This window comes from Dermacentor silvarum, chromosome 5 (assembly GCF_013339745.2).
Source record: "Dermacentor silvarum isolate Dsil-2018 chromosome 5, BIME_Dsil_1.4, whole genome shotgun sequence".
Taxonomy (NCBI): domain Eukaryota; kingdom Metazoa; phylum Arthropoda; class Arachnida; order Ixodida; family Ixodidae; genus Dermacentor; species Dermacentor silvarum.
The window spans coordinates 101,184,547-101,211,655 of record NC_051158.1 but is presented as its reverse complement, the minus strand read 5'-3'; the positions used below and the strand labels follow the sequence as shown (position 1 = coordinate 101,211,655).

At 47.4% G+C, this 27,109-nt stretch overlaps 1 protein-coding gene across 1 annotated transcript in view; it reads right to left on the bottom strand.

Annotated features, from left to right (window-relative positions):
• Window positions 1-26,792, bottom strand: part of LOC119454283 (uncharacterized) — a 32,059-nt gene extending 5,267 nt beyond the window's left edge. Inside the window, exons 1-4 of the mRNA XM_037716253.1 lie at window positions 26,106-26,792; window positions 17,083-17,256; window positions 12,879-13,208; window positions 7,510-7,808 (exon numbers count right to left, since the gene is read on the bottom strand). Of these exons, the coding sequence (XP_037572181.1) occupies window positions 7,510-7,808; window positions 12,879-13,208; window positions 17,083-17,256; window positions 26,106-26,792 (1,490 nt within the window). The remainder of the gene's footprint in view (window positions 1-7,509; window positions 7,809-12,878; window positions 13,209-17,082; window positions 17,257-26,105) is intronic.
• Window positions 26,793-27,109: the final 317 nt, after the last annotated feature.

Here is a 27,109-nt window from a genome sequence, read left to right as displayed (position 1 = left end):
TCTTGTTTCTAGGGTTTTACGTGTTAAAACCAGTTCTGCTTATGAGGCACGCCGTAGTGGAGGGCTCCGGATTAATTTTGACCACCTGGGGTTCTTTAACGTGCACTTCAACGCAAGCACACGGGCGTTTTTGCCTTTCGTCTCCATCGAAATGCGGCCGCTGGGGCCGGGATTCGATCCCGCGACCTCGTGCTCAGCAGCGCAACGCCTTAACGACTGAGGCACCCCGGCGGGTCTTGATCACAAGATTGCAGTTTGAGCAAGGATTACAATGAATTGAGTAATTCGTATTGTTTAGGTATGTCACGATTTTGTGAACCAGAGACACCTCTACACCACATAGGAACCTGCGGCACTTCTGCAGCCTGAACAGCATGGCAAAGTATCTGATCTACATGCTGTGACAAGGTGTGCACAAAACTGTCACTGCCACTTAGACGAACTGTAGGTTATGTTGGACAATTTATACCTGGCCAATCTCCTGAATTTTTAGTGAAGTTTACATATTTGGGCTCATTCTACAATTTTACGAATGTTGCATTACGTTTTACGTGAATGAAATTCTGTTGGTTAAGATGTTCTAAAGCTTTTGAGAGATGGGTGGCATGTGAGATTGCTTAATGCACTGTAAAAAAATTAATTCTGATCGTACTGGCGCTGCTTTCTTGTTAGCAAAGCAAAATCTGTAACGAGTATACCAGAGGGGGCACTTGCTTTAGGCAAGTTTGCTGAGATAAATTCCTGAAGCAGGCTAAATAGGTAGCAAAAATTACTAACAAATGTCTCTGTGAACAAAAAACAATGTGGTCAGTTTCTGGTGTTTGAAGTTCGCTGCTGCTTTGTGTGCTGTATCTCAAGGTAAATAAGGGTTGTTAATATGTTTCTGTATCCAACAATGTCAGTGCTGGGAGTAGGCTTAAGAATGTGTGCAGTCTCCCGAATAGAAGATTACGTGTCTGCTGCGTTTTACATAAAACAGAATAATTATTTCTGGTTGGGAGGTATGACATGTAGAACACTTTTGCTGTAGGTGCCCTATTCATAGCTTTCACTTTCTGTCTACTTGAATCGTAGATTTTAACATATGACCTACCTTCAGTTTAATCGGCTTACTTAAGTAACCCCTTATATGATTGGGGGCTAGAATACGTATACATGATTTGCTCTGTACTGAGTGTATTGCAACAGATATTTTTAGAGACCTCTATTACTAGGTTTTCATGTAGACCTGTCCTAACATCTGTGCCTGCCCAGATTATGCCTTATTAATCTTATTTCCTTTAGTAAAAATTCTGTATTACATTTGTTTCTTTTCTTTCGGTTGGGAGAGATGTTACGGATTTTGATAATATTATAGGAAAAGGAACCTTAGAAGAAAAAGCCACAAAAGGTGGTTTAAAAGCGTTCACAGCCCGGAATTCAACATGCCGTCTCTTGAAGAAATATCAGTATGAAAACATTTCTAGTTGCTTTGTTTTTATAATCTACCTGCCGAATACGTAGTCGCGTTATGAGAGAGTGTGTCTTTTTCTCCTTTTGTTTGATTTGTTTTGTTGATTGTTCGCGTTTTTAGTTCAGAATTATTTTCCTGCGGCCTCATGCGCTACTCTAACTGGATCGCATGAGGTATGTGAATAAATAATTTCCTGAAGCACCCAACAAACCATGACGTACAGAATTTAATTGTGGCTAAATTATAATGCGTCCCGAGTGAAGCGCAGAATCAAGCTTGACGCCGATTTCCGTAGATGTCCCAAAAATTGCATGTTGTGATAATGTGGTCCCACAAACTGCTGGTTACACGTCAGTCAGCCTGTTTGAGTGGTCGCAAGTGAGAGAGTAAACGAAAGCTGGGCATGATCGGCCCTTCCGCATATGACACACGATAAAGCTTCAAATCTGCTATGGCTTCTCAAGTACCAGGAGCATCCCTCTCACCTTCTCATCCTTATTATTCTGTGAACACTTCTGTCAACAGCTAGTATGCAAGACTTCGGGAGGATTGGTTACCGTGTTGACTGCTGAACTTGGCTGACGTGTGCCTGAAACATTGGTACCCTTAAAGCCCCCCTGTACTTTGCGCGCATTTTATTATGGTCAATTTAAATAACTAGTCTGTGAAATTCTTAGGCAAACAAGATGTTGCGCTGTAAATAATGCGTAGGCAGCTCCCTTAAACGAGGACCAGAAACAATATTTTTAACTAAAAGGAAGTGGTTTATGCATGACATGCTCAAGCCATGGTTTCCTACAAAAATTATATTATAGCGTGTTATGTCGTCATAGATACACACTATAAAAGTGGCAAACGAAAGGCCGTACCGCAATTACATACAAAGGTTTTCAGGTAGTACCATAATCTGAGCCCCATCCAAAGCTTCCTTGTTTTTTTCCATTTAGGCCATGAAGCCAATTTTTCTCTTAAAGGGTCAGACAAACATTCAGTACATAAATCTATATAATCTCGCTGATGGAAATATTGTGTCTTGTACTGACTGAACGAGCACTGTTTTCCTCATTAGACGAGGATTTGTATATTTATTTCTTCACAAGAAATAGAAAAAAATTACCTTTGGCGCACGCACATGGCAAAAGCATGACAAAAAATAGGACGCCCCATTATGCGACCTTTGATTAATGTCTGCGGCTACTCGTTTTTTTAAATATATATTGAAATGCAATGCATTTTTTCTATTATAACTTTTTTTCAATAACTTCCAATGCGCAGCTAAGCCTTCAAATGTTATGAGCAGAAAAGTGGCGCCATTGTCTCCGAAATCGGGCGGCAAGCTCTATACCCCGTTCTATGAGGCCATGGGAGCTCTGCAAAAACTCGCTTCCACGGCAAGAATAGGGCACCAATTTTGTCGCTAGCTAGCACTAGGATTTGCAGCAGCCACATAGGCAGTAACTCACTGCAGCTACATTTTATTTTCGGAAGGAGTTTTTGCGAATGGTTAATGAAAGCTAAACTCATTCCTGCGAAAGTCACCCATCGTTCTGCTTTCCCAATTAGCGAGGTAGCCTATAGGCGTCGGTCTTACTTCTCGGAATTACTGGCATCGGGGCTGCTATATATTTGTTGGGGGGGGGGGGAGATTGCTCTAATCGAAAAATTCTGCAAAATTTCCACACGTTTTTGAAACAGCTGCAGCCACAACTACTTGCGATGATGAGCGTTTCATTGTGGCGTACATAAGCGGGTCCTAAAAATCTGTTGTCAGTCCCTTTAGGCCTGTGTTGTTGTTCCACACTAGGATCACTTCATCTTTTTACAGTGACTCCTGTTATTCAGTTTTATGTGGCATGGCATACAAAGAAACTTTAAGAGAGGTAAAGGATCCGTGATTTGAATATGGGTGACTTGGGACACCTGGTGCGATTAATAAACTTACAGGTCTGGCTTTAAAGGAATGCTAAAAGGGAAGCACTAAATCATTTAAGATAGATTAGTATTCCTTCAGCACTCTTTGTGCATTAATTTTGTGACAACAGGGTAAATATTAGAAGAGAAAATGAAGGTCAAAGGCAATTTTCCGAATTTTGTGCCAGAACCTAACGCGTACACTCCAGAGTAATTTCTTGTATTTTGGTTATTGTTGTTCAGTACACTTGCTTAAAAGTTGCTCACTTCAGTTTCGTGGCTCTGTTGGAATGAAATATAGTCCACATTTGCCGAAATCAAATTCACTAGGCCCCTCGCAGGCTGCGTCAAAATTCATGAAGTCACGGCGAGCTGGCGCGGGAACTTAATTGAGGTTCCATCTTTCGTTCCTCTGTCTTTTCTAGCTTATCTTTTTGAAACTGCAGCTGAAATACTTATTTTGGTATTTAGTGTTCCTTTAATGTTTTGTCTAAATGATGTGGTATGAAATGACGCTGTTGAAAGGTTCAAGTGAATGTCAGTCATTTGTGTTGCTATGTAATCACCAGTACTGTCTTTCAGGTGCTCAGGAATGTCACAACACTTGCTCCTCATTGTAATAGGTTCCTAAAAAGCCTCAGAGAGAATATATTAATTATGTTCTGCAATAAACACAGTCATACTGTGCTCTCTGAATCACTGACAAACAATTGCAGCAGAAAAGCACTACCCTAAATATTTGCTTTTGGACATTTTAGTTCTCATAAGCTGTCCTTTTCAAAACATGTTAACTATGTCGGGAATGTTTCGGCAATTCTATTCACCTCAACAATCATGCAAGTATCGGTTCACCGTGTTCACTGCTGCATATTTTTATCTAGTCCAATCTCTGGAGTCGCCTTTCTGCTTATTTCTTGCACAAAAATTACGGTGGTTTTCAATAATGCCAACTTTTCACAATACTGCATAACCGACCAGTTTGTCAAAACAATTCAACAAATGTCATTCCTTTTCTGTAAAGGCAAACTTGTTTTGCACAGCAACTCGAATAAGCGTTTCTCAGCGCAACGACAGGCTTAGGATGTTGATAGAAAATTGTGCCGCTATAAAGATGTGCTGCATCGGAAGGCATGTTTCTTGCTCATTGTATCTATTGCAGTATTATATGGACTCTCTGTTCCGTTCGATGGTATTTACAGTACACACATACTGAAGAGACAACGAGACAGCTAGATGTGGCAGTTCACAGCGCACATATACCAAGGAAATAACGGTCACACAGAGAGCGAGTGAACACAACGCTCTTTCACTCTATGTCTGTAGATTATTTCCTTGGCCTGTGTTCGTTGTGAGCACCATCAAGATTAAGTGTTACCAGCTTTCTCAAGCTGCAACTCTTCCGCTTGGTGTCTCTGTCTACACAATGCCCATATGCAAGTAGCAGCGCTGGTGATTTTCTCATGTATGAAAAAAAGTCGTAGTTTCGCACGAAAGGCGAAGCATCAATTCCGATAGCAAATTAGTATAGAGCTATTCGGAGTAAGGATACTAGTTTTATCGGCTGCATAAACTTGGACACATTCGTTTACTAACGGAATTAACAAGCATGGTATCAGCGCGCACAAGCAGACATGAATAGATCACACTCGATGACCACAGACAACCACTGTAAAAACGCTGGCGTGAGCAAGCGCGTCCGCAGCGAGCGAAGGTTCGTGCGGTCTATCGCTTCAACGGAAATGAGCGGCGAAAGCACAGCGCATACAAACGTAAGAACCGTGTGGAGATTGCTTTGAAGATACGGTGCGCGCGACAGCCTGCCACCGCGCAAAGTACAAGTACGCCGTTGCTGGCAGAGTGGAAGACGCACCCCTTCCCTCCCAGGCTGCCTTCCCGCTTTCCTCCTTTCGCGTGGGGTATTGTGTCGCCAGTTCCCCTTGCATTCGGTCGCAAGATACGCAATTGGTGCCGCAGCTAAACGTCGCCTCCCATCCCTCTCTCCCATCCCCCGACGGTCTTTCGCACGACGGAAGACGTCGCGTTTTCTCTCCGCTGTGTGCTTGCTCTCCGTGAAAGCGCGCGTACCTCGCGCGCCTAAACTTGCACATACAGCATACGGCGCGCGGCGACGATTTTATCGCCATTGGACTTTATACGGAACCTCACGGCGACGGCAGAAATCCGCTTGTAGTGTCCATATAATTGCTATCGCAATAAAAGGCTCATTCACTTGCAGAACAATTTCACTTCTTCTACACATGGTACTAAACTTGCCAGTGCTTATTTTAAAGCCTGAACTGGGTAGGAAGCTATCGTGGCGTTGTCTATGGTGCCCTGGTTCATTAAGCATGTGCAGACGCTTAGCTTGTTTTATGTTGACGAAAATTAAGCTAAAGCCATAGAATGATGGTTGTCGAAGTGCAATGAGGGCCTCGCGGTAGATATTCTGAGTTTTGGTATTGGGGACACTTACAGGTTAACCTTATCGGGTGATGCTATTAGGCCTATGGGTGCTGTAACGTTGCAGTGCCTGCAGGATAGCCAGCGTTAGAGCACACAAGCAAACGAATGGAAGGATGCATGTCGTGGATTGGTATTAGGAGCAACCCACAAGTGACTACCTTTGCTGCCACTATATCTTGGATCAGCCCAGTTTACACGGCCACACAGTCATCCATGCATGACGGGGGGGGGGGGGGGGAGATGGTTGAATGCGTCGAGACTGAACACGCACAAAAGATTTCTGCCTAGTACAAAAATATAGTCGCAATTTATTCGCAGAGCTTACATGTTCAGCCTGATGTTAGTTAGTTAGGTAAGGTTTTATGGCGCAAAAGCCACTCAGGCTATGATGCGCCATGCACAGGATGAAAATATATAATTTGATGAAAGTGCTTCAAGCAACAAAGATCATTAGTTAAAATTTCTTTAAGAAACATGTTTCATCTAAAAACTTAAAAACATTGTCTAGAGATAGAAGCGCATTTTCAGCTAGGATCAGGGAGGGATGAAGTGGTGTTAGTGTTTTGTAAAGTTCATAAAAATATTTCTGTCTTTTTTCCTCCAACGCCGGACATGTTATTAAAATGTGATTCACAGTTAGCAATTCTTGGCATTCTCAGCCTGATGTGTTTCGTTTTTAGAGGTATCTGAGGAATATTGACACAATATTGACACAAAGGGACACAGTAACACTGTAGAAAAGCCGCACTCGATATCCGGCTAAACACAGTAGCGGCAGTATTTCTCACATTGCGCGCCACTACATTAAATTGCCGCAATGGAGCGAGCGAGAAGCAGCGGTACAAAGCCCATACGCAGTAGAGGGTTCGCAGTGAGGACATATGGTCTCTATTTTCAAAAACGTGAGGTGCCAGGTAAAAGCCAGTTGATGTCATACCACACTGTCCTGGTTAGTTGCTCCATCCTGTAGCACTCGAAAGTATCTTGCACTACCAAAATACGGCATTAATCAATCAGCCATAAGGTGCGAGGAATCTTGTGATGCGTGGCGGGTGGTCTAGGTGATTACAAATATATAACCACGCCAGTAACGGAAGCTGACAAGTGCGTCACACGTAGCCGTCGACACACTGTACTCCAATACAAAAATTGGCTGAGGTTTAACTGCTGGAAACCTATTTACCACGAGCGAAAGCTATTTACCTGGCTTGGCCTTGCAAAGACGTTGCACACAGCGTTTCATTAATGCACGCTTCAGCGCTTGATAAGCTTCTCTATACTGTGCTAATCTGGCCTCCCTTTGCTCCGGTGTTTGGGCAGCCAGCATTGCCTTTGCTTGAGATTTCGCAGCCTGCGATCTAGCTATATCTACTCGATGATCAGATTCAGCCTGTCGATCGCGATGAAGTGCACGCACGGCCCAGCCAGCGCGCCATCCATGGCCAGACTGAGGAACCAAGCGCCGATTAAGCAGCCGTTGAACCCTCGCCTAGTCACGTGGTACCGAGCACAGCTGCGACGCCTCTCCGCAGCGGATCACGTAGCGTGACGTCACACCTGTCACACTTGCGCTCCGGCGGCTCACGCTGCTCCGCCGGCTCAAGGTCATTACGACGCAATGAATGACCTTGCGAGACATGGAGTAGTAGAGCTTTCGCTCTAAAGCCCCTTTTTGGGCTCACCTGACACACATAGCAGGGAAGTTGGCCTCGTTTAGGCTGTTGAGGTAGCCCACAACAAAGTTGGCGAATGACTGCACCAGGATTGACTGCTCGTCCAAGTCGCTGCCAGCTGCGATGCACTCGCAGAACTCTGCAGGTACAAAGGCATCCTCGCAGTTTCTCTCTGGAGGCAGGCGGCCCAGCAGGCTAAGGCCCCTCTCTGTAGTAAGGGAAGCATTGAAGCTTGCGTCGGGGTAGCGGGAGAGTGCCACGAGAGTGGTGTGCATATCGTAAGCAGTGACCAAGCGTCGCTGGTTCACCTGTGTGCGAGGAAGAAATTTGTTTCGCTTGATTATACGTAACGTGTGTCCCAACTAACTGGATCTGTTAAATGAAAAAAAAAAGACCTAAGAACAAGGTCCAAGATACAGTCAGAAGACCTACTGTGTTCGGTCATGAGCATTCTCACGACCGAACGCCGTAGGTTCTGAAATTGTACCTTGCACCGTGTTGCCCTGCGTAAGCTGAAATGGCTCAATACAATAGACGTTTCGGTTCGGCATATTGTTCACCGCCGTCGGTGTCTGTCGCAGCTATCACCAGGAATGAGAAAAAATACCCATTTCCCGCCGGGATCGAAACCGGGTGCTCGTACTCGGGTTCACCCAGCTACTCTACCACTGCGCCACGCCGGCGCTTGCTAACTGCTGCCGAAACATGTCCTATACAAGCGTCCTAGCGTGCGAGAAGTCACGCGATGTGAGATACGTGCCGCATAGCTTTGATAGGTGCACACTTTGCCTAGCGGTGGCATATTATTGCACCAGTTGCATTGTATTGTGCGACTTGTCAAGCGATGTGAGATGCGCGCCGCGTAGCGTCAATGCTTGCAAACTTTGAATTGCAGCTGCGTTGTATTCCACCAGGCGTCACGACACGTAGCTGTTGCATCGCATCGTGCCGCGTGTCAAGGGATGTGACATGTGCACCGCAGTCTCGATACCTGTGTTTACTCTTCGGTACCCGTTATGCCGCTTCCTCGCGAAGTACGAACGGCTGCTGAAGAAGAGAATCTTAGAGCTATGCGCGCGGCTGCAACTAGGTAACGTAGGGCTCAGCAGACCGCTGTGCAGAGAATAGCACAAGCCGCAGCTCGCTGTCGACGCAATGTGGACAGTTCAGCTTGTCGCCATGAAAACGACACACAGAGACTTCGCCGCGAAGAACATCTAGTGCCTGCTGCCGAAAATGCGGCGCGTCAGCTTCGCCGCCAAGACCTGAAGTGCATGCAGCGGTCTTTAAGTTACCGTCTTCAAATATTTTACGACAGTGTCCTATGGAGCCACTCCTACAGCTTACGCTGTCGCTGCTGTGGGTGTGTCGCGCAGGCCTGTTACTTTTTAAAATATTTTTTTCATTGGACAATTTGGCTAACTTTAGCAGGGACACCCTATACACATTGCATTTACTCAGAGAGTCCACCGAAATTTGTAAAATGAGCACTTCGTTGGAAATTCTGCAGTTCCACAGAAGCAGGTGCTTTATTTTATGGTGGTGAATAAAATCACAAAACACCACTAGCGCAATGCAACCTAAAAAACTACGGCAGAACCGTCTTATGACGACTGTCAATGGCAATGCTAGTATCATTCAGGCAATGTAGCAAATCATTCTATTGCAGGAGTCACGTTACTTAATATCTGTCGTGGTACTTCTGACACTTCCATTGCAGTCGGCTACATCTGATATAAACTGTTTCAGGTATCGGCCAGCTTTGCTCTAACACTCGCTTGCCAAGATCACCCATAAGCATAACGGCACGACAACGACTGTACGAGGACGCAGTGACCAAGATTGGATTAGGATGAAGAAACATGTGGATTGAACAACAAAGGCGTGTATGACGGCGATGGTATTTCGTTAAGACATGACGATTCTGAAAGGATTGCCATGATATAAAGACGATTGTTGTATAGCTGTTGTTTGATTGTTTTGTATAGCTTGTATTGCTAATGTAGTGTTGTTTTAAATGCATTTTCGTCCATGAGGAATTCCTGCGACAGTTGGAATTATGTGAATTATGTACATGTGCGCACACTGTTTGCTGTGATATTGCCTTGCCTGGTCTTTTGGGTCACGTCAAGCTACGTATGTAGCTTTTAACCCAAAATGACCGTCCAGAATGTAAACTGGAGAATAAATTGATTTGATTTGATTTGATTTGATTGTATGAGGGCAATGAAATGTCAACGAGCCTATGACAACGATGTCGTAACGACAACCTATGACGACAACACGACGATGAGGCTGGACTGACGACGACGGAACGGCCACGACGGCACTAGCATGATTGCATGAGAACTGATGCATGACTCGACTGTTGCACGACGACGTTGTGACGGCGATTTCATGACAAAGGCGGCATAATCGCGAGTCAATCACAATAGCATGATTACGATGAAATGTCGAAGAAAGAATGACGTCGGTGGAGCGATGAAGGTGGTATAACGACGGCGGTATAACAGCAATGGGATGATGTTGATGAAATTATGCCTATGGTAAAACCACTGCATGGCGACGACGGTATGGCGTCAATGATTTGACGATCACTTTGTCGCGAGGACGCCATGGAGAAAGTCGGATGATGATTAGGATGAAGTTCAAACGAAAATCATGAGGGCATCACGACGACGGTATGAGAACGAATGCATGATGCCCTTATGATGACGATCATAATATGACGATGAGTGCATTTTGACGGTGGCGTGACAACCGTATTATTAAGATTGTCCCCAAAGTGCGCTAAATCAAAGCGCGCACGGCGTGTCACGCAAGTCAGCGAAACAGCACGTCGGCCCCGTGGCAGCTTCGACAGAGGGAGAGAGCGCACATGCCACAGGTAGCCGACGCGATCAACGGAGTCTAGAAGCTTCGACAAGATACGCGAAGGTTAAGAGGAGAGAGGGAAGGCGCGCTACGAAACACCCTCTCAGACCCAGACTCACGGTGAGTCGAGAGAGAGAGGGGGGTGCGACCAAAGCTCCTGAAACTTCGTATAGACACTCTCCTCCTCCGCCTTCACTCCTCGTTTCTCCTCTCTTTCGCGCTCCCTCCTCGACTGTGGTGCCACCTACGTCGCTTGAGCGTAGCAGGCGACCTTTCGCGGAGTGAATTCACGCCTAGCCATGCGGTGCGCTCTAAGCGTTAGCGTTCTAGCTCCGCGTAACATTGTGTATAGCATAGAATTCTTATACGGAGGGTTATGTATATATATATATATATATATATATATATATACATAAATTCAGTGAAGGCAGCTTCTTTTTCCTGTTTTGATAACTATTTTTGTAAGTATCTAAACGAGCGCTAACGCCGTATCATGATGACTCCGAATGTATTGCGGGGACTATGTTTGTCTAGCGCGTGCCGCAAGATCTTGTTGCGAATGGTTGTAAATAACACGTTTACGATCGAATGCCAGCATCCTGACCCCCAACAAACCCTCAGTAACCTAAACAATGCGCACCGACTTGAATTCGCGACGCGTATAAGCTATGATGCTCAAAGGCTGGCAAAGGGCACGGACGCACCAGCCTTAGTGTCCTACAGCAAGTTCGTCTCAGAGACATAGTGGCCGTACGAACGAATAGTTGAACGAACAAGCAAGCGAACGACTAAACGGACGAACAAACTACTAAACCAGCCAGTGAACGAGCGGCCGACCGCACGTTTTGTTTGTGAGTGCCCCCACCGCCGCATCGTAACCTTCACACATTTTAAAGCGCACGCGAATTAGCACGTACGTTTCAGACCTATAATGCGGTCTTTCGACGGCGAACGCACCCCGTAACTCGGTTTCGGGAGAGGGCTCACGCTTTTTATCGGTGCCTGTGTATCACAAATCCACCGGGCGGCCGCCAACGACGAACACGAAAAGTGGCAAACAGAGTTGTTCGCTCTAACGAAGGCTAGTAATTAACCACAAAAGGTAGAGTTGCTCTCCTAAGATGAGTTTTCACACTCGATCCTCAAATGTCAAAAAGGATTGCGCTTAATCGTAAAGGTTTGGAATCACGTTTTCACACGCAGCTTCGCGTGCCCCCGAATTCGTCTGTTGGCGTACATAACGATTAAGCTTCTTGCCTTGGCTGAAACTATTTTGCCATCCGAAGGCGCAGCAGGTCATGGTGATGGAAAATGCCGTGAAGCGACGTCACTCTTGCCGCAAAAAGTTAGTTCCAGGCGTTTGCAAGCCAAAACAACACGGAAGAGTAACGGCGCCAATATGTGCTCATCGCCAGTCGGTAGAAGCATCTCGCGTGAAAATGGCGATGGAGTGCGACTGTAAACAAACGAAGCCAGCGCCCGGCGGCGCGACGGCCCACGTGATGCCATTAGGCTAATAGCGACGCGGCGTCGGCCTCGGACAGGGCGCGCGAGGAGAAGGCGGCATTCTTCAAAGCGTGTCGCTACTTCACAAAGTTTGAGGGGCTTTAGTGCGACTGCCCTGCTGTGCGCTAACGGATGAGTCACCGCCGTTCTCGAAGAGTCTTCGGAGCCGCGGCCGAAAATGCGAGAAATGTCTAGACGATTCTGAGGCTTTGTTTATGCTAGGGGATCACGACTCCATCAGAAGGTTCGAGAAGCTGGGGAAGGCAATAAAAGCGCCGTGCGGGAATCAGTAGGGGGATCAGACCACACCGGTGAAGCTAACCGACGAGTTCATCGAGCTTCTGCATTTCCGGAAGAACTTCCTTCTTAGAGATTTGCCTCGAGCTACGCCGAGATCGCCCGGCTCAAGACCAGCACGTGTGAATACGAGTGGACACTGTGTTTCTATTGATTCTGTACTCTACGTACGTGTTTTACTCTTAGTGCTTGTTGTTAATTATTATCCAGTTTCGTTAACACCCATTGTACCTAGCCGAAGTGAGTATGTGTGTATTTAACGGCCTTATTTGAAGAATATATTCTGTTGTGTCTTGACAACTCTGGGCTCTGACTCGGTCTTTAGGATCACAACCGGCGTTCGTTGGTGCACCAGAGGCCCCCTTATTAATTGTCCTTGGATTTCTGGCCACGTCTCTGCTACAACTTCTGTTGGTTTCTGGGAGCCTTCTGTACCAACCTGGCAGCGGTAGCCAGCGCTAGCGACTGCAGCAGGGAGGCCTTCGTCCGCCATGTTCGTTTACAGGAGAAGCAGCGTTGAAGTGGTTGTTTCCGCCCTTCGATTGCTATAGCGAGCGGCCGAACACTGAGCTGAGGAACGCGTTCTCAAGATCCGAGATAGAGTGGGCCCCGCATCGAATGCGAACCTAGTTGAGTGTGTTAACAAGCTCTGTATTGTACTACAAGTATGCTGATAAAGCAATTTAATATTACCTACGCACCTCTAGATTAACGGCGACTCCAGGATGGCGCCGCAAAAAGTTGCGTGGCAAGAGAACATATGCGAACGGCGTCTTGTCCTCGTGTCGACCAATAACGGTGGCACGATTGCTACCAAACCGTGCACCGTGATCACTGAGTAGGACCAATGCAGTGTCTTCGAAGGCCTTCCGTTCCTGGATGTCTCGCAGCAGCCCGTACACTGGCTCGTCCAGCACCAACAGGGCGTGGTCGTTGCTGTGCGGCACGTCCGAGAGCCAGGCGTACGCGAACACCGGGATGCCGTGGTGAGCGTTCAGCCTCAGCACGTCCGCCAGGTAATCGAGGAATACCTGCAAGCAAAAACTCGTGGCGTCGTGGATTCCCGCATTCGGCCATATTTGCCAAGCAATATACAGTGACAACACAAACGGCCAAGGTTTAATCTTCCTCTGGTGAAGCCAGGCCCCCTTTCTGCATTGGGCGTTCCGATCGCGCACACTAGAGTTGAGGCTGTTCAGCGCCACTCATAGTAGCCTTCAGAAGAGCAGCTGGCGAGAGGCTGGCGGCCAGCTACACAAAGGACCTATTAGCGTGTGTAGAACAGCGCTCAGAGCCTACTGCATTATCTGTGATAATACTTTGTTCTAGCAGCCATGCAGGGCCGATTCCGGTTGGTGTCACTGCATACCAGTAATTATGCGCTTGATGCTTAATGAAACTTTATTTTCCCATACTTTCGCAATTCACAGTGGGAGGTGTGCGTGGGGGGGGCCTCACACAATGTCGAGCCTTACACGAGTAAATACGGCAGTTGTAGAAATACGGAACTTATAGTATACTATGAATATATGTATACATTTGAAAAAAAAGCAGAACACTGCAAATTCAAAACACTAAAGACACAGGTGCGTATACTCAGTGTCTAATAATTTCTTCTCCAGAGCTTTGCCTTATCCGGACACCTTTCTACATAGAACATTGAACATGACATTGCTAAAATATTCATAACAGGAACATTTGAATAAAATGCATAACACAGAACTCAACACTGGTGTAAATAAATAATTTCACGTTCAGTGAATTTATGTGGGTGCAAACTTTTTTGGTATGAGTCCAGCTTACTCTTGTGCCTGGCTTTGAAGATGCTAGGAAGAGACATTAACACTTTACGGTTATTCGACTGTTACCTATGGTCCAGAGTGGTTGCTACCTTTGTCACAGTAGGCTGCAAGTGCTCTTTCCTTTCAACCCACACCTTTGTATATATATGTATATATATATATATGCATGAACGAGAAGAAAGGAAACCGAGGGGCCCGATTTTTTATTCAGCATAGTATAAGAAGCCAACAAACAATGACACCAAGGACAGCATAGGGGAAAATCACATGTCCTTCCTGTCACTGTTTGTTAGCTTGTTATGATATGCATATATATATATATATATATATAATTCCTATCAACCTGTACTGATGGGCAACAATTTTTGGCGTTAAGATCGACTAGTTATGAAAAGCTTGCGTAGGCTTTAAATACTCACTGTAGCAACCTGGAAAATGCTACTAGACATGCTACTAGAAATGCGTATATTCATGGATGTGGAAATCTGTTGTTCCTGAAGTAAAGACACTGCAAAAAAATTTAAGCTGTTCCAAACAGTACAGAAATGGGCAGTTGTGTTACACATAACTGGAATTTTTGACACTCAAGTCTGGAGGGACCAGTTAGAAAATAAAGCTTTAAAAGAAACGCTTGAAAAGAACTTTCTCAGTTCAACAAAGGCAGTCCGGAGCAACCTGCAATGTTAAATTCTGGCACTGAATTTGTGACTCATACGTTCGTAAGCTGATGACTTCGCTGTTTACGGGCCTAAAGCAGTGTAATAACGTATTCCTAAACAGGAAGTGCCTGGTTAGGCGTGATATATGTGCCACAATAACAGAGTTGAGAACGCAGCAAAAAAATAGGTAAATAAATGTCATAGAGAAGTACGAAATTAAACGCGCATGCGATTCAACAGCGTGCTGAATAGTGAAGCTGCAACATCTTGAGGATAGAGCACGCGGGTGTTGATGAACTGCTGTCAGGGTGTGTAGAGCGATGTGCAGCGACCGTCGTACTCACTCTTCCAATTTATCTCGTATGTCAAAACCTGCTTTGACGGCTTTTCATGAGCTGTCTTGACTTGTCAGGAAACAAAAGGCACTCCATCTGCATGCTCATGCTAACGTGTGAATACGTTCTATTTTGTTCCGTACGCATCAACATTCGCGGGATCAAATCCCGGCCACGGCGGCCGCATTTCGTTGTGGACGCAACCGAAAAACACCCGTGTACTTGAATTTAGGTGCATGTTGAGCGGTAATTTAAACGAAGCTGACGTGGTGACGTGGTTTTTATTTCTTTAGGGGGGCGTGGAGGGGCTATACACGTCGTTGTAAGCACGAAGAAACGAGATGGAAAATGTTGTCTACATTGCCGCTGTCGAGCATGTGGATCTTTTTTAACAGCAGAGCTGTTTAAGCCGACCGTCAGTCCGTGAAGCGTGTACCAAAAAACCTCGCTGAACGATGACGTCACCACGCGTTGCCTAGCAACCATCTCGCGGAGCGGCGTGTGCTTCGCCCCCACTCCGTGCATATGTTGCCTTGATATGGACGTTAAGGAGAGCATGCGTGCGGCATGCGCTATGCTCGGGAGAGAGAAAGAGAAAATCAGAGCGAGAGAGAGATATATAAATTGTAGCAGCACCAACGAGGCCACGCACACAGCTGCTGCCGACGCCGGCCGCGTTTCCCCGCGTTCGCGCCGAACGCACGCGGTGTCCGTGACTGCAGCAGGCGCCTCTGGCGGCGGTTCGGCAGGTTTCAACCAGCCACGCCCCGGCAAGTGTGGAGCGCAGCTTGGCCGTGTCGTCACCGGGGACATAAAGCCTGGAACCACTACTACGGCGGCAAACTGTCGTTGACTCTGTGGCGAGTACATGTAGCCTTGACATGGGACGACCAAAGCAGATCCGGACACCCCAAGAAGAAGCCGCTCATCTTGGAGCACGTCGCGCGGCCAAGCGAGAATCTGCACGTCTGCGGCGAGCCGATTCGAAATACCGTGCCTAGCAGCACTTAGCATTTCCTAGAAAAACTTAGCCAAGCCTAGTAAAACCTGGAAAAAGCTGGGTCGATCACCAGCTCCGCTGTTTACTCCAGCCTTGCACCACTAGTGCGCCTATTGCCGAAAGAAAGAAGCCTAGCGTGTTGCTGGCGTTACCACGAACCCCTTGTTCCGCATATAGCAGCTAACAGCAGCGGAAGGACCCCACCGAGCAACGATGAAACCAGGAGCTATGCGTGGAGGTAATCCGTCTTTGGTTTTGCCATGCTTTCGATAGCATGAAGGATGGCACTTTGATGCAAGTCGATGGATTACGCTTGACATTTTATTGCAATAGCAATTACATGGACACTTCCAGCCGCATTTCTGCCGTCGGCGTCGCCGTCACCGTGAGGTTCCGTATAAAGTCAAAGGGCAATAAAATCGTCGCGCGTGCTGTATGCTGTATGTGCAAGTGAAATCGTACGAGGGTGAGCCGGTGATCGCGGCTCAGTCTCGCGCACACAAGGTAGGGACGCGGGAAGAAAGCGCGCGTCTTCCGTCGCGCTCAACGCTCGGGCGCGAGGGTAGGGAGGGAGGGAGGCTCCGGCGGCCGCTCGGGCTGTTGTATCTTGAAAGCCATCTGCGTCGAGTCACAGTCCGCCGTTTTCTGTGTTCTCGCGGCTTAGTTCGCGTTGATGCGAGACGCAGCGCGAAGGACACTTCGCTCGCTGCTGCAGCGCGCTTCCTCACTCCAGCGTTTTGACAGCGAGCTTCCGCGGTCATCGAGTGAGATGTGTTCTTGTTTGCTTGTGGGCGCGTGACATCATGCTTGTTAATTTAGTTAGTAAGCCTATGTTTGCAGGTTCATACGGCCGACAAAACTACTATGCTTACTTCCTATAGCTGTCCACTAATTTGCTATCGCAATCGATGCTTCGCCTTTCGGGCGTAACTGCGAATTTTTATTGTTCCCTGTTGGAATGAGAACAAAGACCGACCACCGGCACATCTGCAGGGTTGTACAGCAACAACAAAAATACGATCATTATCGACAACAGCAGCAGTAGCAGCAGCCTACTGCAAAGTCTTCGTTGGTTCGGCGAAAAAGCCTCGCTTCAAAATCAAACTGACCTGCGTCTTGAGGCGGGAGCCGGCGCAGTAGTTGTCGATACCTCCGTTCTCTTCCATGGCATGCAAGACGGGCACAGGGTAATAATCGGTGGGCGGCTTGTGGAAGCCCCGGTAGTTTGGGTACGAGAACAAACCGTAGTAGGGCATCTCTTCCAGAAATAGGGTGGCATATCCCTGCATTGCGTAGACGTTCCACAAGAGTGGCAAGCTGTCGAATATGGCGTGATGGAAGCGTCGTTTCACGTCGTCTGCAGGCTTTCCCGTCAACAGCGGTATCTGGTTGCCGAATGAGCTATCGCCCACCTACAGCACCGTCGAGAAGAAACGAAACGAAATGAAAAATTTGAAATTATAATTTTAATAATAATAATAATAATTATTATTATAACAATAATAATAATAACTCTTCATTATTTTGGGGAAACAATGCGCATTCATCAGGCCTGCCATAGTGACGTTGGGCTTGACTGGCAGAGCCTGACAGAGAGCGTACAAACGTTTTTATAAGGCATATAAAGAAACAATCGTGATATCGTGGTTAATGCGAAGGGCAATACAGGGACGTACGTGAAATGGCTTCAAATACAATTTTGAGCAGTCGGTGACGGCTACCGTCGAAAATAATATCGTTTTAGATATCAGAAAGAGTGCTGCTGCGTTCTAGTGTAGCCATAAATACCACGCATGTGAAAAGGCGCACTGCCAACAACGGTGTTAATGTGAGCTCAGAAATAGTGGTGGGTTGATCGGGCCTGTCAGCTGCCGACAAGATGATACCAGCTGTACTGCAGAAACAATTCACGAAGGGAGCGCCATCAGTGAACCGAGAAGCGTCACCCTTGCCCCTTAGTTTTTGACGACGACCGCCATGCATCACCCACAGCTGGGTTTCACACTATCTGAAACGCGCTCCGGTGTTCCCTACGATATTGCTTACGATACTATGGTAGTCCTACTGTAACGGTTGTTTAATCTCAGCAGTTCATAGACAATGTGTTTTTATTTGTATATCGAACACTTTTTCAAAAAGAAGCCTACAAGACTTACTCGATTAACGTCACTATAGAATAATTATCTGGCTAGGTGGATATCCCTCGCAAAAAAAAACTAATTGACAAAGTAACGTTTTAACAATAAATTTTGTTAATTACAAACCTTACGGAAAGTGGAATAAGATCACCAAGAAAGTCTAGTTCCGTGTTTCAATATTTCAAAACGGACACATCGACCGAAAACGTTGGCGTCAACTTATTTCTTTCAATTTGTCTGATCACGCACGCGACTGCGCGAAGCGCGGCTCGTGGCGCAACCTTCCTGTGACCTAGTAAGGCGGCGCAAAGTAAAGCTCCGCGATATCTTGCAATACACAGTCTTGTCTCAAGCGTGCTGCTGAAATGAATTAAACATCCAACCAGGAGTTGCGCGAAGCGTCAACCAGAGTCAGCTCGTCAGTAGAGGGAAGTGCGGCGGCAGCTACACGTTAGACCGCATTTTTACGACAGGGGTTGGATGGTGAGCCGCGCTTTGCGGTGCCCCTTGAGTAATCGGGCAAGTTGATCGTTTAGTTCATCATCTGTCTATATTTATGTCCAGTGCAGGAGGAAGGCCTCTATCTGCGACCTCCAATTACCCCTGTTTCGCGCTAGCTGACTCCAACTTGCGCCTGCAAATTTCTTAACTTCATCACGTGCCCCAACTAGTTTTCTGCCGTCCTCGACTGCGCTTGCCTTCTCTTGGTATCCATTCTGTAACTGTAATGGTCCACCGGTTACTCATCCTACGCAATACATGGCCTGCCCAGCTACATTCTTTTTCTCTTAATGTCAATTAGAACATCTGCTATCCCCGTTTGCTCTCTGATCCGCACCACTTTCTTCCTGTCTCTTAACGTTAGGCCTAACATTTTTCGTTCAATCGCTCTTTGTGCGGTCCTTAATTTGTTCTCGAGCTTCTTTGTTAACCTCCAAGTTTCTCCCCATACGTTAGCACCGGTAGAATGCAATGATTGTACACTTTTCGTTTCAACGACAGTAGTAAGGTCCCAGTCAGGATTTGGTAGTGCCTGCCGTATGCACTCCAACCCAATTTTATTCTTCTGTAAATTTCTTTCTCATGATAATGTCCCCTCTGAGTAATTGACCTAGATAACCGTATTCCTGTACAGACTCTAGAGGGTGACTGGCGATCCGGAATTCTTGTTCTCTTGCCAGGCTAATGAACATTATCTTTGTCTTCTTCATATTCATTTTCAACCCCACTCTTACACTTTTTCGATTAATGTCCTCAATCATATGTTGTAATTCGTCTCCATTGTTGTTTAATAGGGCAATGTCATTTACAAACCCAAGGTTGCTGAGATATTTGCCGTTGATCCTCACTCGTAAGCCTTCCCAGTCTGAGAGCTTGAATACTTCTAAGCATGCAGTCAATAGCATGGGAAAAATTGCGTCGCCTTGACTTACAACTTTCTTGATAGGCAACTTCCTACTTCTCTTGTGGAGAACCAAGGTAGCTGTGGAATCCTTGTAGATATTTGCCAAGATATTCACGTGTACATCCTGTACTGCTTGATTACGCCCTCTATGACTGCAGGTATCTCTACTGAATGAAATGCCTTTTCATAATCTGTGAAAGCCACATAGGGAGGTTGATTGTACTCCGCAGATTACCTCATTGATGACATGGATAAGATCCATCGTAGAATGTCCCTTCCTGGAACCAGCCTGTTCTCTTGGTTGGCTGAAGTCAAGTGTTGCCCATATTCTGTTGGAAGTTATCTTCGTGTATATTTTATGCAATACTGAAAGCAATCTTATGGGTCTATAATTCTTCAATTCTTTAACAACTCCCTTCTTCTAGTTAGTATAATGTTGGCATTCTTCTAGCTCTCTGGTACACTTGAAGTTGTGAGGCATTGCGTATAAAGGGCCGCAAGCTTCTCAAGCACGCGGCCCCCGCTCCAATGAGACCGTCACACATATTGTTCGCCGCGAGCTCAGGCTGCAAGTCCTGCCCCGTTCCATCCACGCCCAGTTGACCCCACCATTGACCAACTAGCCCTAGCGATCTCCCTCATTCAGGAAGTTGTGCGGCAAGAATTTGCCAACTTCGGTTTTCCTGCTGCCTGCTCCTTCTCCCTACCTGACGCCCGATTGGTGCCGACAGCTGTGCCTCGCAGCGATCTGTATTCTCCTCCCAGATACCGCAGCCCTACAGAGTGGAGAACTGCGGACGACAAGTCCCTTTGCTTCCGCTGCCACCGCATTGGCCACGTCGCTCGCCACTGCCGCACCTCCTGGCCATCGCCGTATTCGAGCTACTCTTCCCCGTCTCCTCGCCCATATGCCGACCCTCACCGCTACTCGCCTCGCCGTATGCCTTCTACCTCTGACGTATCCGTCGATGACATTCGTCCCGCTCGCTCGCCGTCACCTCTGCGCCGTCGGTCCCCGTCGCCCTAGCCACGCCGCTATTCATCGCCGACCAATTATGGACCCTCGGGGACGGAAAACTAGACCATGCAACTCATGGGGGTAGCGCTGCATTATCTTCGTCGTGTCAATTCCTCCATTGATGCTCCCAATGAACCAGAACTTGCTTGATGTCCACGTCGACGGTGTCCCTTTGACGGCATTAATAGATACTGGAGCCCAGGTGTCCATAATGAGTAATAACCTCCGTCGTCGACTGAAGAAGGTTCTCATTCCTGCTACTACACGAGGCGTATGCGTCGCCGATGTCAGCACTGTTGCCGTGACTGGGACGTGTACTTCCCGGATAAGTATCGCCGACTGCCACGTCCCAGTTCTTTTTACAGTGCTGACCAATTGTCCCCATGACCTAATCCTCGGAGTAGACTATCTTACGACGCATTCAGCTTTGATCGAATGTTCTATCGGTACCCTTTCCCTCGAACTTCCTCTACTCGCGCATATTCGTGCTGAACAACCGAACAACTTTAGTACGACCGCCTTCGTCCACCTGCTGCCTAAAACTTTGACTTTCGTCGATTTGCTATCATCTTTCTTTGTCCCCGATGGGGATTACGTCGCTACGCCTGTTCCTGATGTCCTTTTGATGCGCAATATCACTGTGCCCCACTCCGTCGTAACCGTCGCCGATAGCCGGACATGCCTCCCCGTCATCAATTTGGGCCAAACAAAGCAAGTTCTACCCCAAGGCATATCGGTTACAACGCTGCGTGCTATATGAGATGAACACGTCACGGCGTTTTCAGTGGACGGCTTCTCCGATTCTTCACCATGTCCACAGGACGCTATTTGCCTTGACGCAGCCTTTAGTACCATGATTGCTGCGGACCTATTGCCTGAAAAAGAAGCAGCTCTGTGTCGCCGTTCGGTTTCCTACGAAGACATCTTCGACCTCAACAATCGAAATTGGTCCAGACTTCGATTGTTAAGCATAACATAAATACTGGCGATGCCAGTCCGACTCATCGCCGGCCATATCGAGTTTCTGTTTCAGAGCGTATGGTTATTCAAGATGAAGTGCACAAGATGCTTGCCAAAGGCATTGTTGAACCCTCGTCGAGCCCTTGGGTGTCACCCGTTGTGCTTGTTAAAAAGAAAGCTGGCACGTGGCGCTTCTGCGTAGATTATCGTCATCTAAACAGAATTACCAAAAAAGACGTCTACCCCTTGCCTCGCATTGACGACGCCCTCGATTGTCTCCATGGTGCCAACTACTTCTCATCAATAGACCTTCGATCTGGTTATTCGCAAATTTCTGAGGATGAAAGGGACCGAGAGAAGACGGCGTTTGTCATCCCTGATGGTCTATATCAATTCAGAGCTATGCCATTCGCTCTATGGAACGCCCCAGCCACATTCGAGTGTATGATGGACTCCTTGCTTCAATAGTTCAAATGGTCAACATGCCTTTGCTACCTAGATGATGTTTTCGTATTTTCGCCTACATTTGGGACACACCTTGTATGTTTATCAGCTGTTCTTCAAGTCTTCCGCGAGGCTGGGCTCCAACTAAATTCCTCGAAGTGTCAGTTCGGTCGTCGGCAGATTACAGTGCTGGGCCACCTCGTCGACGCTTCCGGTATTCATCCAGATACGGAGAAAATTCGTGCTGTCACGTCTTTTCCTGTACCTCAGTCTGTCAAAGACGTGCGAAGTTCTTTCGCGCTCTGCTCCTACTTCTGGCGGTTCGTTAAAGACTTCGCAGCGATTGCCCGACCACTTACTGATCTTCTGAAGAAGGACGTGCCATTTACGTGGGGTCCCACTCAAACTGCCGCGTTTGCCCACCTGACCAACATTCTCAATACGCCACCTATTCTGGCCCACTTTGACCCGTGCTCTCCTACAGAAGTCCGTACCGATGCCAGTGGTCAGGATATCGGGGCCGTCTTAGCCCAACGCCAACAGGGACGTTATCGTGTTATCGCCTACGCTAGCCGCCTCCTCACAGCAGCAGAGCGCAACTGTTCGATTACAGACAGTGAATGCCTGGCTCTACTCTGGGCGGTTTCTAAAATCCGCCCGTACTTGTATGGCACGCATTTCTCTGTAATCACGGACCACCACGTGCTCTGCTGGCTTTCCTCACTCAAGGATCCTACCGGACGGCTTGGTCGCTGGGCTCTGCGGCTACAACAATATTGCTATGCGGTAGTCTACAAGTCGGGCCGCCTACATCAAGACGCAGACTGCTTATCACGCTATCCAGTGGACGAACCACCCACCGACCCTGACACCAATGCCGACGCTTGCGTTTTCTCGGTTTCGCAGCTGCTACAAGTCGCCACGTGCAGCGCCGTGATTCCATCTTGCGCGCTATCATTGATTGTTTGGAATCTTCGCCTTCTGCTTCGTCCCTTCATTTGTTTGTTGTCCGGGATGGTGTATTATTCCGCCACAACGTCCGCCCCGACAGTTCTGCCCTACTCCTCGTCATTTCCCGGCACCTCCGGTCAGCTTTTCTCCAAGAACTTCACGACTTTCCAACGGCAGGTCACCTCGGCGGCTCCAGCACCTACGACCGGATTCGCCGACGCTTCTTTTGGCCAGGCCTTGCCCACTCCGTCCGGAAATACGTTGCGGCGTGTGATAAATGTCAGCGCCGAAAAACATCATAGACGCTTCCTGCTGGATGCCTTCAACCGCTCGACATTCCTTCGGAGCCGTTCTTTCGCGTTAGCTTGAAATTACTTGGCCCTTTCCCTCTATCAACGTCTGGCAACAAGTGGGTCGCTGTGGCGACAGATTACGCCACGCGCTACGCCATCACCAGAGTGCTTCCAACAAGCTGCACCACAGATGTCGCCGATTTTCTTTTACGCGACGTGATTCTGCAGCATGGAGCTCCACACCAACAGCTCACTGACCGTGGTCGGACATTCCTTTCTGAAGTCATCGCCGACATCCTGCAGTCCTGCTCAACCAGGCACAAGCTGACTACGTCTTACCATGCACAGACCAATGGTCTCACGGAGCGTCTCAATCGAACCCTGACAGACATGTTTGCAAAGTATGTCTCGTCTGACCATACAGACTGGGACCTTGTCCTACCGTATGACTATTTGCATATAACTCGTTCTCTCTGTTGTTCGGCCGAGAAGCCACATTGCCAATGGACACATCCCTTCCATTCGCCGCAGCAAAGACCAGCGAATATGCACTTGACGCCATCAACAGGGCAGCCCAAGCTCGCGAAATTGCCCGCGCTCGCCTCCTGACCTCCCAAGAGAACCGACGGCGTTTTTACGGTCGACATCACAGAGACGTTCACTTTTCGCCTGGATCTCTGGTACACCTGTGGTCACCAACTCGTCATGTTAGCCTGTCAGAAAAACTCCTGCCTCGGTACACAGGCCCATATCGAGTGCTCCGTACCGTGACTCCAGTTACGTATGAAATCGCCCCATTCAGTACCAGTGCCTCATCTTCCCCGACTTCCACTGTCGTTGTGCATGTCGCACGCCTAAAACCGTATTACCCTCCTGTTCCCACTGATATTTAGACGCACCGGAACGGTGCTTCTGCCGCCGGGGATAATGATACATGCATATTGCGTGTTTCTTCTGGACAATGCGCGCGGGCACCCAGACGAAGAAGACGAACTGCTCTTTGCTCTCGAGCTGAAGGTTGTCGGCTGAACTGGCCAGCGCTGCAGCTATCCTTTGTAAATATACTTTGTAAATAGAATCCAGTTCTTAATCCTTCGTTCGCGTAACAATATCTCCTCCATATTTGATTAAATCGACTGTTATTTCATCTTCTCCAGCAGCGTTTCTCGTGGCCATGCCTTGCAATGCCCTTAAAACTTCATCGCTAGTTATAGGAGGAGCCTCTGTATCCTGTTCATTACTACTTCGAATGAAAGTAGCTTGGCTGTTCTGGGCACTGCACAGGTTTGTATAGAATTCTTCCGCAGCTTTTATTATCTCATCGAAATTGCTGATTATGTTACCCTGCCTATCTTTCAGTGCACACATTTTGCCTTGTCCTATGCCAAGTTTTCTTCTCATTGATTTCATGCTGCGTCCATATTTTACTGCTTCCTCAATCTTTTCCACGTTATAATTTCGAATATCCCTTACTTTCTTCTTGTTGGTCAGTTTTGACTGTTCAGCGACTTCCATCAGATATCTCGAGTTTAAGAATTTCATGTATTGTCGTTTCTTTATTGGGTCCTTTGGTACTTGGGGAGAGCTTACCTACTGGTTGCCTTGGTGCTCTACCTCCCACTTCAATTGCTGCTTCTGAGATCAGCCTAGTTACGGTTTCATTCGTTCTGTTAGACGCCAGCTTTTTCGGCCTACATGACCGTGAAGAACTACTGGAAGCTGTAACTAGACTTTTATGGCATTAGCCTTAAACGTTTCATTACACATATGTGCCGTTAAGCTTGTAGCTAATAAGGTAATTAAGGTAATGACTTTATGTATGGACTGCTGTGATATTTCTTGCGAATGATGTCCACCCGGGCAGATAATTATCGTAGGGCGACCTGATTAGAATACACATGGAATAGGAAAAAATAACCCACTGTATAAGTGTACGGAAATAATAAAATATTTTTGCCTGGTAACTACACAAAAAACAAATTTGTACATGTTTCTAGCAAAAAACAGAAAAAAAGCACGAAATGCTGACACTTGGGAGTAGTCTTTTGTTTTGTGGCGCTTCAGATAAATTACGTCCCCAAAGTCGCAAGATGAAAGAAAACAGAGGTATGAAGTTGAATGTTCCATCTTCGAAACAAAAGCAGATGTCATAAAATTGTGAACTGCCGTCAATTTTGGTCGGCCGAAACAGACAAAATTGCCCTCTTATCTGCCTCAAATAAAGTCAAATACGTCAGTTTGACAAAATAATGCAAGGGCGGGATCACTTAACGCGTGAGTTCTAATAGTCTAGTTCACCACGTATGACACTAACTGATGCAGTTCACAAAAATTCGATAGCGCTTTTTCGACAGAGTCGCAAAATACTGGTCTGTATATCTCGGGTTTTCAAGTTCTCCGCAATTTATGCTCACTATTACAACTCGCAAGGAAACTCACTGCTTCGTGAAGGTGGGATACATTATTTCCTACAGTCGACGTGCTTCCTCTAAATCTGCGTGGCGGTCGCCCATTTAGAGCATCTGTGTGTATAAGTATATAAGTAGGAACGTCGAGTTTGTCCAACTAAACTACGGTGGTGAAAGAGCCAGGCCCTTGAGCAGGGTCTGGAGCAACACACGCAGAATGCGTAACATACGCCGCGTCGTTTAACTACGCTGCTAGGTTCCAGCTCATTCGAGTTTCCTATCAATGGTGCGGCTGCTTGCGAGCGCATCACGGGCTAAATATTGCGAGGCGAAATCACAACCTGGTATTGGTCATACCACCAACAAAATGAGCCTCACTGGTAACTAACGGGTGATCCTCAGGAAATACTGTTTTGTGGCACCCACTGGTTAGTGCTAAACAACATCTCGTAATGGCAGGTTCTTGGATAACCACAACTAAGCAAGAGCACCGAGAATCTGCAAACCATTCCTACCTTGTTGTAACCAAGAAGCTCGAAGGCGTTCAGCTCTTCCAAAAGTAGCCGCCGCGTTCGCTTCATATGACGATTGAAGTTCATCCGTGACGTCGAATCGATGCCTAGAACGAGCACGTTCATGAGGCCCTCTCTCCGCCTTCCGGGCCTTCCGTCACTAATATTCTTCAGTTGTGGAAGAAGGAAGTAGTCGGTGAAGAGCGTCTCTATGCCCGCCACGCACGTCACGGCCACGAACTCCTCGGCCAAGTCTCTCCCGAAGACCATGGGTCGGCTAGGCCCCAGCTTATAGCCCCAGTCGTGAGGAACGCCTGAGGTCTCGTTTCTGAGCACCTCGCAGTACGAGCATACCGCGTGGGCCGCCGAGCCCGTGCCATAGTACTCGGCGAGTCGGGTGGCGTTTAAATAGAGGGCGCTGCCGCGGCGGTAGACGACGGTCGCACGGCGACCCGGGCAGCGCCAGTGCAGGCTGACATCGGTCTGGTTGGTGTGGCGAATGCTGCAGTGGAAAGACGGGTAGAGCGGCATCGTACAGCCAGGTGTGTCGAAGAGGCTCCCGATGGGTGACACAGAGCGGGTTTGGTGCCTCGACGGTTTAGCCTTGTAGTGGACGAAGAGGCAGAGGAAGAGTGGACAAAGCAGGACGATGGGCCAGGTTCGACTGGAATGCTCACGATATCCGCGCATTGCATTCCTCCTTTAGCGTTCCTGATGATGACATTCAAAGGCAGAGGCACATACCCCACTATAAGGGCGCTGTGCCAAAAAGCAAGTGGCTTTACTCGTCCTTTTTTCCTTAATATACATTAGTAGTACACTCTGTGCGGAGGTAATAATGATCTTAATTATAAAGTTTATTCATACGAGATGTTACATGATACTGGAGATCTACTTACGCTGTCGAAGCTACAGGATTACACTTCGGCGGCTTCACAGCGATGTCTATAATGAGGACCAACAAATTTAATTCAAATCCATAATAAACATATTAACGAATTGCTTTC